At 40.3% G+C, this 17303-nt stretch overlaps 1 protein-coding gene across 5 annotated transcripts in view; it reads left to right on the forward strand.

Annotated features, from left to right (window-relative positions):
- Positions 1 to 4453: 4453 nt before the first annotated feature.
- The window catches only part of WDFY4 (WDFY family member 4), a 118919-nt gene continuing 106069 nt past the window's right edge, over positions 4454 to 17303 (forward strand). For 4 of the 5 annotated variants that reach the window (XR_001467130.4, XR_005861169.2, XM_015288425.4 and 1 more), the window contains exons 1-8: positions 4454 to 4583; positions 6161 to 6339; positions 8822 to 9083; positions 13009 to 13123; positions 13705 to 13808; positions 15097 to 15234; positions 15799 to 15988; positions 16875 to 17064. Coding sequence is in view for 3 of the 5 variants with exons in the window: in XM_015288425.4 (XP_015143911.2) it covers positions 8823 to 9083; positions 13009 to 13123; positions 13705 to 13808; positions 15097 to 15234; positions 15799 to 15988; positions 16875 to 17064 (998 nt within the window). In the remaining 2 variants the exon portion in view is untranslated. The remainder of the gene's footprint in view (positions 4584 to 6160; positions 6340 to 8821; positions 9084 to 13008; positions 13124 to 13704; positions 13809 to 15096; positions 15235 to 15798; positions 15989 to 16874; positions 17065 to 17303) is intronic. The other variant, XM_015288427.4, reaches the window with a different exon arrangement.

Raw genomic sequence — 17303 nt, forward strand, 5'->3', positions numbered from 1 at the left:
AGCCTCTGCTACTAATTGTGAGCTGTGCTTTCAGATTCTGCTGAATACACTAAGATGTTAAAAAAGATCGTACAACTAATCATTAGTTTCTTATTGTTTGACTTCCTTTTTTTTTCTTTTCTTACAAAATATTTCAGCGTGTGTAGCACTAGGCTTTCACTCCAACTCTAATGTTATCTCTGTTGCTGAGTAGCAGAAGCAGCAATTTTCTGCACCATTATAGATTATCTGTAGAGAAGAAACCACTAATGTAGAATCTGGCTATAAGCAGAGCTGCTTTGATTTATTTTTTCCCCTCTTACATACTAGCCTAGAACAATCACCTGAACATCCTAAAACCAGTTCTTCCTTAGGAAAAGATTAAAACACGTTTCCCAAAGAGCTACATAGCTTCGAAGATGGCTTTTAAACAGGACCGTATCAGGTAGCAAACCTTATGTTCGTATCAGTTTTTTCCCTCCGATTCTGCTCTGAATTACGTAGGACAGCAAAAGCTAGCAACCAAGTGTAATTGTGGTATTAGCTTTGCAAGTAAGGAATTAAAAGTGGAGAAGATACACGAGTCTACTTCAAAGAGCTAGAAGAGTCTTTGTAGAAAAGCCAGGTTTATCCATGAAAAGAGTCTGACAGCTCATTAAGCACACTCATTAGCTATTTGAAGGTACCTGAGTAGTTATCACGGTGGGAAAGCAGTCCTCCTGGATACAGAATCCCTCTGGGAGTACAGTTTACAGCAGCGCAAGGTCATGGGCAGTTGTTTATAGATAGAATTGGAAGCTACAAAAGGGGGGGGGGGGGGAGGGAATATTGTTAGCAGGGGACATGTCAGAGGTGGAAAATGTCCACACTCAGATTCATTACAAGGATTTTGTTTAATTGGCTTAGCCTGACCTTCAGGCTCCCCATTTCTTCTGACAAGAAGAGCTGCTGCAGGCTGTGCAGAGAGCAAATGTGGGTGTTAAAAAGGAAGCAGGGTAGATTTCTGAGACTTAAAGAAAATGGTGTTCTCAAGAGGCTTTGCTGCTGATTCTCCAGAGTGAGAGAAGTAAAACTTCCCAGGAAACAGCTCATAAACAAACACTGTTCACATAATTACACCTTGTGCTTTTGTCCCAATCTGTTTGAGAGTGTTGCTTTCCGATGAGTGGTCAAGTCTAACTTCCTATTTCATAAGTGGTTTGCTGCATGATTTCTGTAGCATGATCCTTTAATTTGAATATTCACAATCCTGAAAAAAATTAATTCCTCTGTACCATCTAGTAGAAGGTTAGTCTGATGTACGGGAGGGGGGGAAATGGCATGCTGTTATATGTTACATTAGTCTTTCGGCTTCTTCAGTCTTAATTAGACTAACGTGCCTTCCATTGTGGAGATGATGTGTTTCATCAAGCTGCCTTCAACATTTTCCTGCACAATGTAGTTCTGGTCAGTAGGTGGCATCTAGTGAAAATAGCAACTTCCCAGGTGAACTTTAAGATATGATAATGTTATTCTTCTGGGGAAAAAAAAAAAAGAATTCTGTTCATTTGATCAAAATGTTTGGTTTGAACAGGGCTTAAGTGGTTGTTGTGTACTTCCAGGCCTGCCTGTTCAGACTGACAGCTGTGTTGCGTTCAGTGCAATAGTGACTGTTATGCAGTGTTATGTGCTCCTTGAATGTGTGGCATTCAAGGAGTAGAGAGGCTGAATCTTAAGATTACTTATTTCAGTCCTTGTATTTGTCTTGTAGTTGGATATTTATGCTAAGCCAGTTTTTGTTCCAGGAGTTTTTGAGGACTAAAAGGCACTGATATGTGACTTGGTATCAACATCAGGAGCCATCTCATCCCCACTGAACCATGCAGGATCTCCTTGAAGTGCTGCTTTTATCAGAGGGCCATTTATAACCAGTCTTGGTAGAGTTAGCTCCTGAATTCAGAAGGTTCTTAATGGGCTTTTTGAAATCTTACCAAGGGTAGGATTCCCTTGCACCATCTTCCATGCACACAGATACAAATACACATGTGTAGATGTGCCTTTTTTCTGTGAGACTTGGTGTAGGGAAGGTCTAAGGAAGTAAGAATTGTTCCTCTCAGTTTTTGTGGGTGCATGGGTTGTTAATGTAAATGGCTTAAACTGACAAGGGAGCTGTGGCACCACCTCCTACTGCATTAGCTATTAGCTTGCTTTTACCTTTTGTGTTATTTTTACCGTGGCTAATATGGTTACAGCTGTTCTGCTCCAATGAAGCAGAGATTAAGTGAGAGGGTGTGTTGAAACTCTGAACTTTCAGCCCTATTAGCAGTTAGTGCAGAATGAAAACGAGAAATGATGCTTCCTCTGCTGCATGGATTAAAGATCTGCCAATGGCATTGCAGCTGTCTGTATCCAGACAGTGTCTAAGGGAGGGTGCAATGCAAAGGAGGAGGAGGCTCTTGGAAAATAATGCTCTTTGATCAAATAGTGCTGGAGGACTGCTGCAAGTGATGTGGTTTTAAATCGACAAAGGGGGAAATGGACCACTGCTGGTATCACTTAGGCTTGCTTATGAGCTGGGAAAGGGAAAGCAGTGGTGTTCTCTCCGGGATGATGTTAAAATTCTCTTTAGTATCTCTGTGCTTCTGTCATTCATTTTGCCACTGGTTTTGGCTTAGATTGCAACTAGGAAAGTATTGGCTAATAGATGAACAGCCTAAGGCAGGAAAGCAGTGGCCATGTTGGCACAGACTTTAGCAGGCTCCGTGGGTACGTGCTCTTTGTGTGCTCCAAGCTGCCTGGAGGCCTATGCATGTGGCTCTCAGCTGAGCTCACCAGTGGCCATTGTCACGTTCACTGAAACTACTACCCCTGCGTGCAGCTGGCTCACAGTGTGACCTTGTATTTGCTTGAAAAAAGCATGCAGATATAATTAGTTTAGCTAATCATAGAATCCTTTGAGTTGGACTAGATGACCTTTAAGGGTCCCTTCCAACTCCCCTGTAGTGAACAGGGACACGTACAGTTTGATCAGGTTGCTAGAGCCCTGTCCAGCCTGACCTTGGGTGTCTCCAGAGACGGGGTATCTACCACCTCTCTGGGTATGCCAGTGACTCACCACACTTTGTAAAAACCTTTTTCCCTTATCTAATAAAATGTCCCCTTTAGTCAGAAAGCTCTCCCCTTATTCTATCACAGCAGACTCTGCTTAGTCTGTCCCCTTCTTTCTTAAAGCCCCCTTTTAAATACCAAAAGGCTGCTCTCAGGTCTACCCAGAGCATTCTCCAGCCTGAAGAGCCCCAGCTCTTTCCAAATCCTGGTCAATTTAATGCCACTGTCTGTACAGACTGGAGCACAGTATTTTCCTCTGACTCCGAGAGCTTTATTTCTTTACACAGTGTTAAAGAGCAGCTTAACTTCTGATTAACTTCTGATATAATCTGTATGAACTGAAGTCATGATTTTGCTGCTGCCTCTATTGTTGAAAATTTTCTACAATAAGGAATGAGAACAATCTGCTAGGATTGTTGTATGCAAGAAACATCACTGCGTCGAGAAAGGTCCCTGTGTTGTACAGGCATCTTCGTATTATTTTCATGATGTAACCGCATCCAACAGTAAAATCAATCCCTTCAGGCCTTGCTACTTCTACCTTTGGGAACATTAGATGTTTCCACTCTGAGTACTGCTGCGAGTTTAAGCTAGAAGAGAAAGCAATTTTTCTTCCTGAATTCTTTTTCAAGCATTTGAGTGAAGGAAATTCTTACAAAAAAACTGATGGATTTAGCTACCTAGAGGAAAATCTCCCAAGGTTTTAGTCACTCCAGTGCCACAATTCCACTCATTATCACAGTAATTGTAAAATTCTATAGCATAAGCAGTTTCGGAAAATATCTCAATTTCCTCCATAAAACTGCTTAAACATCACCTCCCCTTAAAAACAAGTTACAAGGCCTTTCAGGTATGTCATGAACAATAAAAAAAATCAAACAGACCACTGAGAAGTAGTCTTCTACCACATCACAGCTAATCAGAGCTTCCTGATATTGTCAGTGGAGTTTACAGTGCTTATTTGCCTTTTAATCTGAATAGATGCTGTGACTCCTTCAGTAGGGAGGTCACAGACTTGATTATTCAACTCAGCTTGCAAATATATTTATTTTAAGAGTACTGCATTTGAGGAAGGACTGTGCTTTGTGCAGAAGCTGTGCAGAGTGTGAGTTTTGTGGTGCTGTGTTCCTGTAGTAGTTTGGTAAACCTTCAATTAAAAAAACAAAAGTAACACTCATCACATGCTTTTCTTTGTGAATATGGCTTTCAGGAAGAATTCCTGGTTACTCTCTATCTAGGCAGAGGGATGCAGTGCCTGGCATGTTTGTATTTCAGCTGAATTAAGTTGTTTTGGGAGCTTGGTAGGTCCTGACCATGTGGTTCATTTGCTCTTCTTCACTTCTGCTTTCCTCAGGAAATAAGTGCAGCAGCTCATCAAGTGATTCACAGTGGAAAGTTCAAAGAGCAGAGTTAGAGCTACTGCATGCACTAAGGTGCCTAATTGGACAGAAGCAATAAAGCTCTCTTTATCTGGATGTCCTTGACTGTAAGAGGAGCTGCTGGATCTAGGAACCCAGGTATGTCATGGAATTTTTCTGTGATAACAGAAGGAACAGATTTAACTGTTGAAAGTAAGTGTAGCACGATTTGCAACTGATTCATTTTTGTAGAATCATTTTCTAACAGCAAAAGCAGCATAAGTTGAAAGAAAAAGCAAAGCTGTTTGCTTGTATTCTTTATTCTAGGAATCTTAACAGTATTTCTGTTGCTGCTGATAGTGAAGACTCATTAGACTTGGTCCTTATAATGAACTACTGTTTTGAGATATATACAATTGCCCTTGTCTAGTTCCTTTGAGTTTGTACAACTGTTTTGTCTGTGACCAACTAGAATTATTCTTTACTCTTGAGCTGAGGGGAGGACAGCACCTCAAAAGCAGGTATTACTGATACCTGAGCTGTTTCTCTCTTGGCTTCATCAGGGGCATATACAAGTTAGAGAAGAAACTGTTCCCAAATAGATATCTAGACATGAGTTTTTAAAACAGGAAAAAAAAAAAAAAAAGACAACGCATGAGAGACAGCTTAAGAAGCTTTTATGTGTGTTTGAATTCCATGGAGATGCTCTTGAAAGATAAATGCTCTTAAGTGTTTTAGACTGAAGTAATGATTTTGAGAGGTTGTCCTTTAGAAGCTTGTCCAACTTGAATATACTTAAAGATGCTGATATACTTAGACAAATTATGTTCCTGTGTAAATTAAGGGGATTCTTTTGGCAGTAATAGAATCACACTTTCTTGAAACAAGCTGAAATTATATTTACTGCTGAAAAAGTGAGGACTATTTCCTACTGAAGTGCAACTCATTCTCTGAACAGTATTCAACCTTTGCGAAGCTGACAGGTGTTTTAAACTTCTTTGTATTTTGTGTTTTGTCAGTACTTGGTTCAAATCATCAACCAGATTAGGCCTCTGTTGTATGAAGTGCTGTGTCAGAAGTGTCAGAAGAAGAGCAAATCCCTTTCTCTAATAATCTACAGTTAAAAGAATCTGGAAACAATGGGCAGGAAACGGAGTCTTGTCTCTTAGAGATCTTTGCAGTCCTTGTAAGGGAGAAGGTAAATAGTGTGATGACATCAAGATATAAATCTTGGTGTGCCTTTTAGTTTTGTCTCGTGAAATAATGTCAAGTATGATCACTAGGCATAGGACTAAAAGGTGTAAATACAGGACAGTACAAGTTCAGTAGAAGAAACAAGCATGATTAAGAGGTACAGAAGTAAAATAGTAGGTAGCCTGGCACAGTGCTAGTTCTGAGATGCCTGTAAGGACTGAATGGTATGAGTTACAAAGAGGAAATTTGTGGTTGAATTTGTGGGATAAACTAGTTTGTAGAAGAAATAAAATATTTCCCACAACTTAGATATTGCACCATCAGACAGCTTTTTGAGGGGAGGTAGTGGAATCCCTACTTTTAGTATTTCAGAAAATTGGCTAGCATGACTGTCCAACAAGCAAGCGATCTTGGCTGCCCAGAAGAGGAAAAGGATTGTAAAGAGGCATTGCTCAGTGGATTTTTAAGGTGCTGAGCTCTGTGATTCTAACAGTCACCACTCCTAGTTTTTAAATTTCCTTTTTAAATTTTTTTTTTTGCAGACACTCAAATTTGGTATCAGACTTCATTGTGTCTTGGTCAACCATCTTGCTGTGAGACCCTTCTCTGATAACAAATGATTTTAAATGTTTGAGTAAAATTCTTGATTGTGGTGCAGATTAGTTTTTTTTGTAGCATTATGATATCATCCTTTAAACTGCTGGTGGAGTCAAAATCTCAGGTAAATATAATTTTTAATTAAAAATATGTATTTCAAAAAAACAATAATGCTTGATCAGTCATTAAGCTTCTAACTTTGCCTGTCTACCAGCTTTGGTGAAGCCCTTGTTCCCTTTTATGTTATCAGTCTGAAAAGACAAAACCAAACTCCAATGTGATTTCACACAAGCTTCTTTTAGAACAAAAGGGAAAACACAGAAATAAGTTCCACTTCCTCTCTGTTACCTGACATCGCTTTCTGAATAATAACATTAGGTTTCTTTTGTATATTTTCACTTTCATGTCTTTTTAAAATCATTAGTATTCAAATTCACTTTTTGTATAATTGCGATAGCTATAATTTACCAAAACTGAAAGGAGCCCTTAATTTAAAATGAGGATTGGGACAAACGTTGGGGTGTAGTAGAAAGTCAACAGTTTACATCTTTTCAAAACATCTGATATACCCTTATTTCCAAAGATACTTGATTCCTAGATTCTGTGACATGGTGATTGCTCCAGGGGATTAGTTATCCTCCATGAACAACAGAAAATGTGTTAGTATCTTATGTAGTTGCCAGGGCTCCATTTTAGGGCCAATTCTCTACAATGTTTTAGTAAACAATCTGGATGCAGATCTCAAATGTGCACTATGTAATTTTGATGATAATACTAAGTTGGATGGAGCTGTTGACTCCCTTGAGGGCAGAGAGGCCTTGTAGAGAGATCTTGATAGACAGTGGGGCTGGGCAGTCTCCAGCTGCATGAAGTTTAAAAGAAGCAAGTGTTGGGTTCTACATCTGGAATGGGGCAATCCTCTGGATATGTGTATAAACTGTGGGATGAGTGTCTGGAGAGAAGCCCCATGGAAAGGGATGTGAGGGTTCTGGCTGATGGTAAGTTGAATGAGCCTGGCAGCCAAAAGGGCCATCTGTCCCCTGAGGTCCACCAGGCAAGGGGGAGTGGGGGGGGCAGGCTATGTCCCACTCTGTCTGTGCTGTGTGGCCTCACCACTAGCACTAGGTACAGATCTGGGTGCCACAACACAAGAAGAACATAAAACTATTAGAGAGCATCCAAAGGACAGCTACAAAGATGGTGAAAGATCTGAAGGGCAAGATGTATGAGGAGCAACAGAAGTCTCTAGGTTTGTTCAGTCCAGGGATCCTCTGAGGGCTGCTCTCTGGCCTTCATCTCCTCACAGGGGGCAGAGGGGTGGCACTGATTTCTTTTCTTAGCTGTGCTGCAACCAGGAGGAAAGGCTTGCAAGATAAACTGAGAATAGAAAGAGGAAAAATTGGTAAATATTTCTGGCTCTGTTCAGGTAGTGCCATTGATTGCTCAGGTGCTGGCCTTGTGATGTAACCAGAAGTGCTGCAATTCACCTCTCTGCCCTGATTCCATCATTTGTAAAATGAGTGCCTCTGTGAAGGATTTTGAGCTTCTTATACAAATGATCAAAGTGAATCTAGGTGATGGGAGTGGGTTACTTATTACTTAGCATTGATTTAGGCTTAGAATAGTTTCCAAGGCAAGATATTTCCATTAGGTAAGAGGATGGTGCGACTTGGGATGTGATTGCAGCCTCCTTGAAAAACTGTCTCTGAGCTATGCTCTCATCGAGCAGTACTCGGGCATTTTCAGAACATGGTACAGCATTGTGATGACTCAAGTGGGCTGAAATTCTGTACCAGGGTGAAGTATAACATATGACAAATGTTTCTCCCACACAGTCATGAGGAACAGTGTCTTCCTGTTTACTCTTCACAGTCAGCCCTGTGAGTAGAAAAAGTGTGATGTGTTGTTCTGACACAGATAATTAAGGAAAACAACAGCAGTGAAACACTAACTGTTGTTGAGGTAGGAAGTTCCAGACATGCTGTTGAAGAGTGATGAAAATCTCATAGCCCTTCATCTCCTGGTGAAGGATTGAGTATAGGCCATGGTAGAGTTACCATCCTCTGTAGTGTGAAGGATTGGTATCTGCATCCAAGTTTGGGTCTCTTGTGGGTCTGTCAGCTTGCTGCAGACAGTATGGTGCACAGTGATTTGCATTCGTACTTAATGAAATTTATAACCAGGATCTTTTGTGCTGTTCTGTTGTAGACCTGATTACGGTAATAGTTAATTTTTTTTTACAATTGAGAGAATTGAAGAAGACTGATTCAGTATCAAAGTTGGATCTAGAATCTAGATTTCCTACCTGGTTTATCGGTTTGTCCTGCTAAAGCCCACATGATTTGTGTAGAAAAAAAAAAAAACATGCCCATCTCTTGGGAGATTAGTCATTCATATGATTGCAAGGTGATAATGCTATTGTCCAGGAGCAGGGCGCTTAGCTATTATAAGTAGAAAAGAACCAGTGGCTGCAAGCATTTCCATGCATATTAACATACTAACTCCAATCACTATGACTATCAAAGTCTAATTTTTCAAGAGAGTGGGATAGCATGGGATGGTGTAAACTGTAAATACAATATCTTTAACTTCATTTCTGATTTCAGCATGGACGAAGCAGCTGAACTCACGTGGCAGCTGGAGAATTCACCTTGCAAAGCAGGACAGCAAGAGCAAAGCCTTGATGATGTTGATAAATCAAAAGTGCCTGAACAGCCTACACACAGAAAAGACAAACTATCCCAGAGTCATACTCTCCAGTGGGAGACTCTAGGCAGACAGTTTGTAGAATATGAGCAGGTGGCTCCATTTCTCATCCCAGAGGAGCAACAGAGAAGGCTGCTGGACTTTCTTCCCCTCTTCTTAAAGGTTTGTTCTCCTTATAACCTTTGATGCATATGCCAAGGATGTACACCGAGATTCTGCTTCTGTGTGTTTTGTGGCCACCTTAATTGCCGACAGAGTTGATTAGCATAATATCTCTGGCTAGAAGGTGGGCTCTTTTATTTCGTTGAGAGCCTATGGATACAGGGTCTTGTTCACCTCATCTAACTAACCTGCTATGTTAGCATGAAAGAAGTATATAGTGGAGCATGGCTTTGGTTACGTGAATGGCTAACTTGCTGGAATGTGCTGATGGTAGAGGAGTCATTCGAGGTGAGTAACCTGCAAAGTGGTTACTTCACATATGCCTCCACTATTTTTTTACTTAGTGGAGGCTGGACATAGTTTCAGTCTGGGGAAAATATGATTGTGGTATGCAGCTAGCTAGGGGAAGTGAAGGGGTGCAGTGTGAAAGGCGGGATTTTGGGGTTAACGGGGCAGCACTGATGTCTAATTCTAGTGCTTTAGAGAGGTGTTATTACAGATGGGGAAACTGCAGCAAGAAAAGCGGAAGGTCATACTGTGGGTGAGAAAAAGGCTTTGAAGTAGAACACTTCAGTTAATAAGCTACTCTGCCATGTTCCTTAGATCTTTCATCAGCCAACAGTTTCTAATGTGGTGATATTGAAAGGTAAACCTATAAGAGCCTTTTAATGAATGGGAGCCTCATTGGTTGATTTTGTTAGTATGTGAAAAATGTAGCGAGCTGCCTGAGTGAGTTGTACAGTGGCAGGATAGCATAGCATAACCCTGAGAGAGGCAGAAAAACCTGTCCTAAGTTTAAATGTATTGTGGCCATGTAGTATAGAAGAATATTTTTTTTTTCTCCTGAATGACCTATGATGTTTATGGGTGTAGAGTCTGAGATTTTGTACTCGTTATGTATGTAAACCTTTCAGAAACAAAACAAAAGCTTGTTTTTCATGAAACCATATTTTAATGGTAGGATATTTTATGTCTGTACTCATGTGTTTTCAGTGTTCTTAGGCGAACAAACTCAGGCCTATCCATTCCCTGTGTATCTGAGCCAGATTTCTAAAATGTAATGAGCAGAAGAGGACAAAAATGTTGTTAGTGTTGGTAACTGTCTACATGAGAGCACTGTGGGACACAAAGTGATGCTACTATGAAGAATGTATTGAAATGTGTGTGCAGGGAAATCACTGTGCTCAGTGCTATGAAATCTTTGTGTCCATTGTGGCAAAGGAGAAATAACTTCCAGATAGTGAAAAGTATTTCACTCAGCTGTGTGAAGAATGAACTTGTGAAGCTTGTAAATCCTGGCGCAGTGTTGGGCTTTGAAAATGCTATAGGTGCTGATGTCAGTTAACAGTACTGAATGAGGTAACCCTTTGGTGTCAGTATGATGCAAACAAATTCAGTGCAGACTGAGTTGCTGGTCATATCTGGAAAGGGCTACTGTGAAGACTGCTACATTTGAATGCGAGCATGCCACGATCCAAGGCAGTGCAGACAAACAGAATTGAGGGGTCTGAAGAGGCAGTGAGTAAATTGTCTGGAGTCTCAGAAGTGGCCTTTTCATCTAATCTGAATCGTTCTATATGTGTTTTGTATAATGAGTAAAACTTCCACTTTTCATAACTTCTGCATTTGTTTGCATAGAATGGTGTCCCTCCTGAACCAAGAGCTGTATCTGGACAGCAGAACTGTTTGTGTGTGCATGCTCTCCTGTCACTGAAAATGAATCTCAGTCTCTCTCCCTGCTTGTGGTACTACAAGTGCATGGACAGACTTGGCTCTCTTGTGAGCTCACTGCAGCTTTTTGAGCTCCCAGAATTATGGCCTTGAAAAGGGTCAGTGTTCTCTCAGCCTCCAAACAGTGCTCTTCAGAGTAGAGTCAGGACTGATAATGTTGCAGTTTTCTGTAGTGAGACCCTGTTTTTTTCATTGATCTACTTTGTTAAATAGCTTACTGCAGATTGCAGTGTTATTTCTCTGAGACAAGGAGGTGCAACTTTTTCATTTGGATTAGGATGTAGTTGTTTTGTTTTTCCTAGGACAGTTTTCGGAGTTCCTTTCCTTCCTCCTCTTGAAGCTACACAGGAAGCATACATCCTTAATGCTTTCAAGATATAAATTGATCCCAATTAAAACAGCTTTCCTATGTGATACACTCTCCAAATTGCCCACTTCCTCTTTCCTAAGCAGCATATTGCAAGTTGTAGGAATTGATTTGCTAAAGCACAGTAATTGTTGTAAATTTCTAAAGGATATTATGGTTACAAAATAAATTCAAAATGAACATTTCTTGTTAGCCTAACACTTTTCTTTTGTGCTCTAAGAGAGGCATTCTTCACCTTCCCTTTTCTCAAATTTATTAGAAGGGCTGTAAGATGCCTTGTAGGCATTTAGGACCAGATGTATGTCTCATCATGTCCTTTTCCATATGACCTTTAATCCCTTCTTGTAAGAGCTTCCTGCGTTGTGCTGAGTCCCTGATTTGGCCTGGGAAGGACATCTTTGTTCAAGTTGTATCTGTTATAAAGCTTTTAGTTATACTAGCTACTCTGTTTCTTCTTACTTAATTGGGCTCTGTGTAAGTCCCCTTTCTCCCTTAAGGATTTTCATTCCTTTCCTTGTTGAACCACCATACAGGCATTAGTGCATCACTGTCTGAGAGGTTTGGATCTTACTGGATGTAGAGAGAGGGCACTACCCAGGAGCTGACTGAGACGTGGAGGCTCATTACTCACCAGCACTCTTTTAAGCAGAAGGAAAAGAGAAAAGTGTTAGCTATCTAGGAGTAGGCTGGGAGGCATTTTAATGTGTTCTTTGCATCTTCCTACTTGGTGCCTCAGAAAGCATTAGAATGTTCTATTACATGGATGGCTTTTAGCTTAGCTTTTCTCCATTAAGCTCTGCTCAAACTTCAGAGGGAAATGTCATCCTCCTTAACTATGGAACAGCTTGTTGTTCAGCATAGGCAATTCTAATGTAGTGCTCTACAAAAACAGTTGGGAATTTGTACTTTGCTGCCTGTTCCCCCAGTCTGTGACTAGGAAGGACAGATGGTAAGAGCAGACAAGGAGCTTGTGGCAGAATCTTAAACTGCTACAAACAGCTAGGCTTAAGAGGAAGAGAGAACAGGTTGGGTTGACATCACGTTACTTGATTTTTCTCCTGAAGGCAGACATTCTGGAATGGAGTCAGGTTGATTTTCTTCCAGATACAGATCTTTGTACGTTCAAAGACTAATACGTTTTTAGAGGAGTCCATATTTTAGAGGTTAGTGTCTGACAGGATGATCACCCATACAATTAAATCAAAATGCTAGCAGACTGATCTGCAAGTAGCATTGTTGCAAACCTTTGATTGAATAATGTTCTTGGTTTGTCTAAAATAAATTACTAGGGACACTGTGCAGCTGCATTTTACCTTTACATAGCCTCCCAAAAAGAGGCACTTTCAGAGAAGACAATTAAGTGACACTCTAATGAAGTGAAATGAAAGCGGTTGCCTTGTTGCCTGAGTTGTTCACTGCTTACAGTTTGCTCTGTGCTGGAATGAAACAGCAGTCTGCCCTCAGCAGAACTAGGAGGAACAAATAACTTGGAAAAGCAGTAGCATGCCTTTTGATACAAACAAATATTGGCGCAGGGGCCATGACAGATATTTACACAGTTATGATTGTATCCATTGAAGAAAATAAATACTGTCTGGCAGATGCATTACGTAATTCAAACATGAGTTCCAGGTAGACTGCTGCATTTGTACTGTTAGTGCTTCTACCAGTCCATTTGGAAGCATTTGACAAACAACACTGGAAATTTATGGGGGAATTTTTTATATATAAAAAAATAATTTTATGTGTATTTATTGGTACTTCTCAATCCATCAAAGACATGCTCTATCAGAAATATTTTAACAGTTTTTCAAACTTGCATTTCAGGCCTGGGAACAATCTGCTGGAGTAATTGTATTCCCCAGTGTTCAGCTGCTAGCCAGTGAGGTTTCCAAGCTTCTGACAAAGGAGATTAAGAGGACCCTCAATGGCAAATCTGCAGGTAATGATTGTGTAGCACATTCACTGGGAGTTTGCTGTCATCTGCCTGTTTTTTTATGCTGCGTGGTATGCTCAATGTGAGGGAAAGAAAAAAAGAAATAAATAGAAAATACTAGGTGTAGGAAGCCAGATCTTCTAGTAGGTGTCAGCTAGCACTGGTTTTGTATGACTGCACTGAAGATCTGGCCTTGTATGCCATGCTAACCTTATTTTGGAACTTGCTATGCAGTGAAAGAGTAGGCTACACTTAATATTCCAAAGAGCTTTCTTAAATGGGAAAAATAATGCTAGCCCTACATGGCTTTCCCGGTGGCTGCTGTGCACTCTTTGCATCAGTCAGCTGGCAAACTTCATGAACTGAGATGGTATTCCCAGTGAAACTCACCAGTTCATGAAAAGCACTTTACATGAACTGGTCTGAGCCCAGTGTTGGATCAAAACCCTTTAATGTTTTTTCATTCACCTCATTTAGGCTCTTGCTAATATAATTTTACAAAATTTGTCAGATTTGTTAAGAAAAGTTCAGTGCAATATTTTCACCTTTCATTAAGGAATTGAAGTTTAATGTTTTTGTACTAACAGAGGAAGCTCGGCTGGCTTTGGAGCATTTGCTACAACAGAAGGGGGAAGTAGAAGATGGCCATTTGCTCCTGAAATCAGTGTATCTGCTCTCACGGGCTGACTTGGTAAGAGAAACATCTAGAGGGGGTTATTTTGTTTTTTATTTATTCTGAGAGTCTGAGTAGCTCCCCCAGCAGTGGAACATATAGATCTTATAATGTTTGTGCATCAGCATGTCTCAGGTACAGTCAGAGAGAGAACATGCGGCATGGTTTATGGTTGAGGCTTTTCTAAAAGAAGGAAGGAAGTGCTCTGTGCTTTCAGATGCCTGATGAGCAAAACAAGAAAGGCATCTGTTTTTTTCTAGTGTTCCTCTGATCCTTAGCTTTTCTTTTGCTCCAACTTAGATAGCAAGCAGATAACTGGTAAGGATCCGTTTGTCTGATAACACAGTGGTTGGATTGTCATTTTGAAGCACTTCAGAGTGTGTCAGAGTCTGTACAGCTGCTCTCACTGCAGACTGCTATCAGCTCTACAGTCTGGTAGTGGGGTGTGAGGAAGTATATTTGTCCCTGGTAATTGAGCTGTGCAGTTTGTCTCCTTATTCAAATGAATGATTCTAGTGGGCCTAGTCGGTGTCACAAAAGAAACTCTATAGTTACTAACAGTGTGAAGTTTCTAATGAGATTTGTGCTTTTCAGATATAAAATGTTGCTATTTTTTGTAGCATGGACTCTCACAGAACTTCATGCCACAAACCCCACTCTATAGTTTGCTGCTGATTTTTATTTTGATTATTGCATGCCAAACAGGCACCCTGGGATGCCACTTCTCTAAGTTGCACAGAGTCATTAGTGGAAATAGAAAGAAACTAAGTGCTGAGAAATACGGCAGAGAAACAGTGTCTTACATTTATAAAAGGGATAAGAACTGTTTGTACAGTTATTAGGTAAGTTACAAAAATAAAGTAACTATAGCTAAATTGCTGCTATGCTGAGTCAAGGATAGAATGGAGAATTCATACTGCTGTCCTTCCAGGCTTCTATAGCTACAGGGTATCTCCTTTGAACTAATGATAAAGGAGGCCCTGTCCCTGATCATACCACTATTTTAGCTGTTAGTTTGCAGATTGCATGCTTTATCAACTGCAGATCTCCTCATGCAGAGTAAGGTATCTGTCAAAGCTGTCATTCAGCTATGGTGGAAAGTCCTAGGAACAGCTATGGCAATGCATGATCAGTGTGCTTGCTTCTCCTAGGCAAGTTTGTTGAGCTGTGGTATGATTGCAGTGATTACTCTTAAAAATAAAATTCTCAAGTAGCTGATTCAGCTTTCATGGCTACTCTTAGTGTGTAGAAACAAGGAAAGCACAGCCAACTTCAGGAGGGACTGACTTTTATTTTCTTTACTTAGAGAACAATGTGGAACATCATTGGATCGGGACTTCCAGCTGCTCTGTTGCAGTGCCTGTACCTTTTCTTTACGTTTCCTCTGAAAGAAAACAGTGATGGAGAGACAAATGAAGGTGAAACTCAGGAGATGCTTGTTGAGGTGAGATACCCCTCTGGGAGCTTCTTCCCCTGAGTACTCACCCGGGCTTGGGATTGGAGCTGGTGGTGATTCAAATGACCAAAGAAAGGAATGAGTTAGGACTGAAAATTATTAAATAATCTGAGATTATGCAGTAATCTCTTGTTGTTTTTTTTTTTAGTAATTAAAACTGGGAAAAACTCCACAGTATCCTACTAGAAGTTGTCATATCTTCTGGTACCTGTATAAGAACTGTGGTGTTCTGTTTTTTTAATTTTTAAATTTCCCCATTCATTCCTCTCTTCTCCAAAACTACTGGTGGGTGGAGCAACCAATGGTTTAGATTTTTGTTTCTCAGTTAGACCTGGTTCACAATACTCAGTTATCATTTCACAGTACCCATATTCACATGTTTGGGAGGGCTTTGATACTATGGTGCTGTGGTCTCTCTGTAAGCTATGTGTGATGTGTCCAAGAACTTTGTGCTGTTTTGTTTTTCAGTGCATGTGTATGACTGGGTTAGTGATGGCCCTTATTTCCCAAGAATTTATAAAGGTGTTTATTCCAGCTGTTTTTTCTTTTCAGATAATGCTTAAAATGTACAGAGAGGAACAAGGTGTAGAGGAACTTTTGGCAGCTGATAAGCTTCAGTCATTAATTATAGCAGCTGCTTCCCTCTGGGACCAATGTAGCCATCCATGGAAAGTACCAACAGGCCGTGTGCTGCGAACAATCTCAAAGTCTCAGACCAAAAACAGCATCCTGCACTTACAAGGTGTGCTTTCATTATTTGGCGGCTTCTTTCCTTGTGGTTGCCCTGAGAATGAATTCTCAGGAAACTGATCTCCGGGGTATATTTTTGTTTCTACGTAATCCAGTACTTATTCAACTGCAAAACACAGGCTCTTGATTTTTCTGGGCAGGAACATTATTTAGTGCCTACAGACATCTGGAAACTGGGGATTTTTCCTACATACACAAAAAGAAAACTACTGGCGAGGGTCCACGTCACTTGATCACACTAACGTAGACTAGCACAAGATGTATTATGGTTTGTATTTATTTATTTTTAAGTAATGTGACTCTATGTATGAGCCTTGTCAGTGTTCTAAATTGACAGTTTGAGGAATAATAGTTTTAAGTACTGAATAGTTTAGTAATTGGGAAGCAATCCTGGAAGGACTGTCCACCAGATTAGACAAGCAAATCTAGTCTTCGTTGCTCAGCGAAATACATATGCCTCAATACATATGCCTCATTAAGCAGAAAATTCATCTGTGAGTTCTGCACAGGATGTGACTGACTTAGTACATGACAAATATGTCTGCTTCCCACTTACTTTCTACTTACTTTCCCACTTACTTTCAACTAAGGCTGCTGAATTCACAGAATATCAATTTGGGTGGGTGGGCTACGTGTTTATGTTCTTGAGAGTGCGGTTCTCTGGGTTGAGCAAAGAAATGTATGCATGCTTTAAATACAGACATATTCTGCATTTAGTCTGGAGGTAAGTTTAATGTTGTGCTTTTTCATTCTGGAAAGAGCTAGGTGTCTTCTGTTTCATTGGGAAAACTTTACAAACTTGTTTGTTCCATTTTCCTCAATAATGTTGGACTTATTTGACTACCAGTTCTTAAATAGATGTTTTTTCTGCCCCACAGCTGTGGACTGCATTAAAATAGCTGTTCAGAATCTGTTCAAACTGGCTGATACGTTGCCTGCTTGTGATGTGTGTGAAGCTGTTAGTATTGTCCTGTGCTTTGTGAAAGACTCCTATCCTGTCTCATCAGCTTTATTAACAGAGTTTGAAAGTAATGATGGCTACCAACTCCTGCTAAAAGTTTTACTAAGGTAAGTATAGAGGTGTTCTGTGGGTTTCTGGAAGGTGGTAGAACTTCATTTTCAGAATGCATGGTGGTCTGTTCTTAAATGTTACTTACAGACATAATTCTGTGGGTGCAAAACCAATAACAAAGGCTCTGATGTTGGATTTTTCATTGCAATTTTAGGAGAGGAAGCAGTTTATAAATTCTGATACAGTTAATTTTTTTTATGGTTTCAAGAGGAGCAGCTAGTCCATAAGTGGAGCA

This window comes from Gallus gallus, chromosome 6, assembly GCF_016699485.2.
Source record: "Gallus gallus isolate bGalGal1 chromosome 6, bGalGal1.mat.broiler.GRCg7b, whole genome shotgun sequence".
Classification (NCBI taxonomy): domain Eukaryota; kingdom Metazoa; phylum Chordata; class Aves; order Galliformes; family Phasianidae; genus Gallus; species Gallus gallus.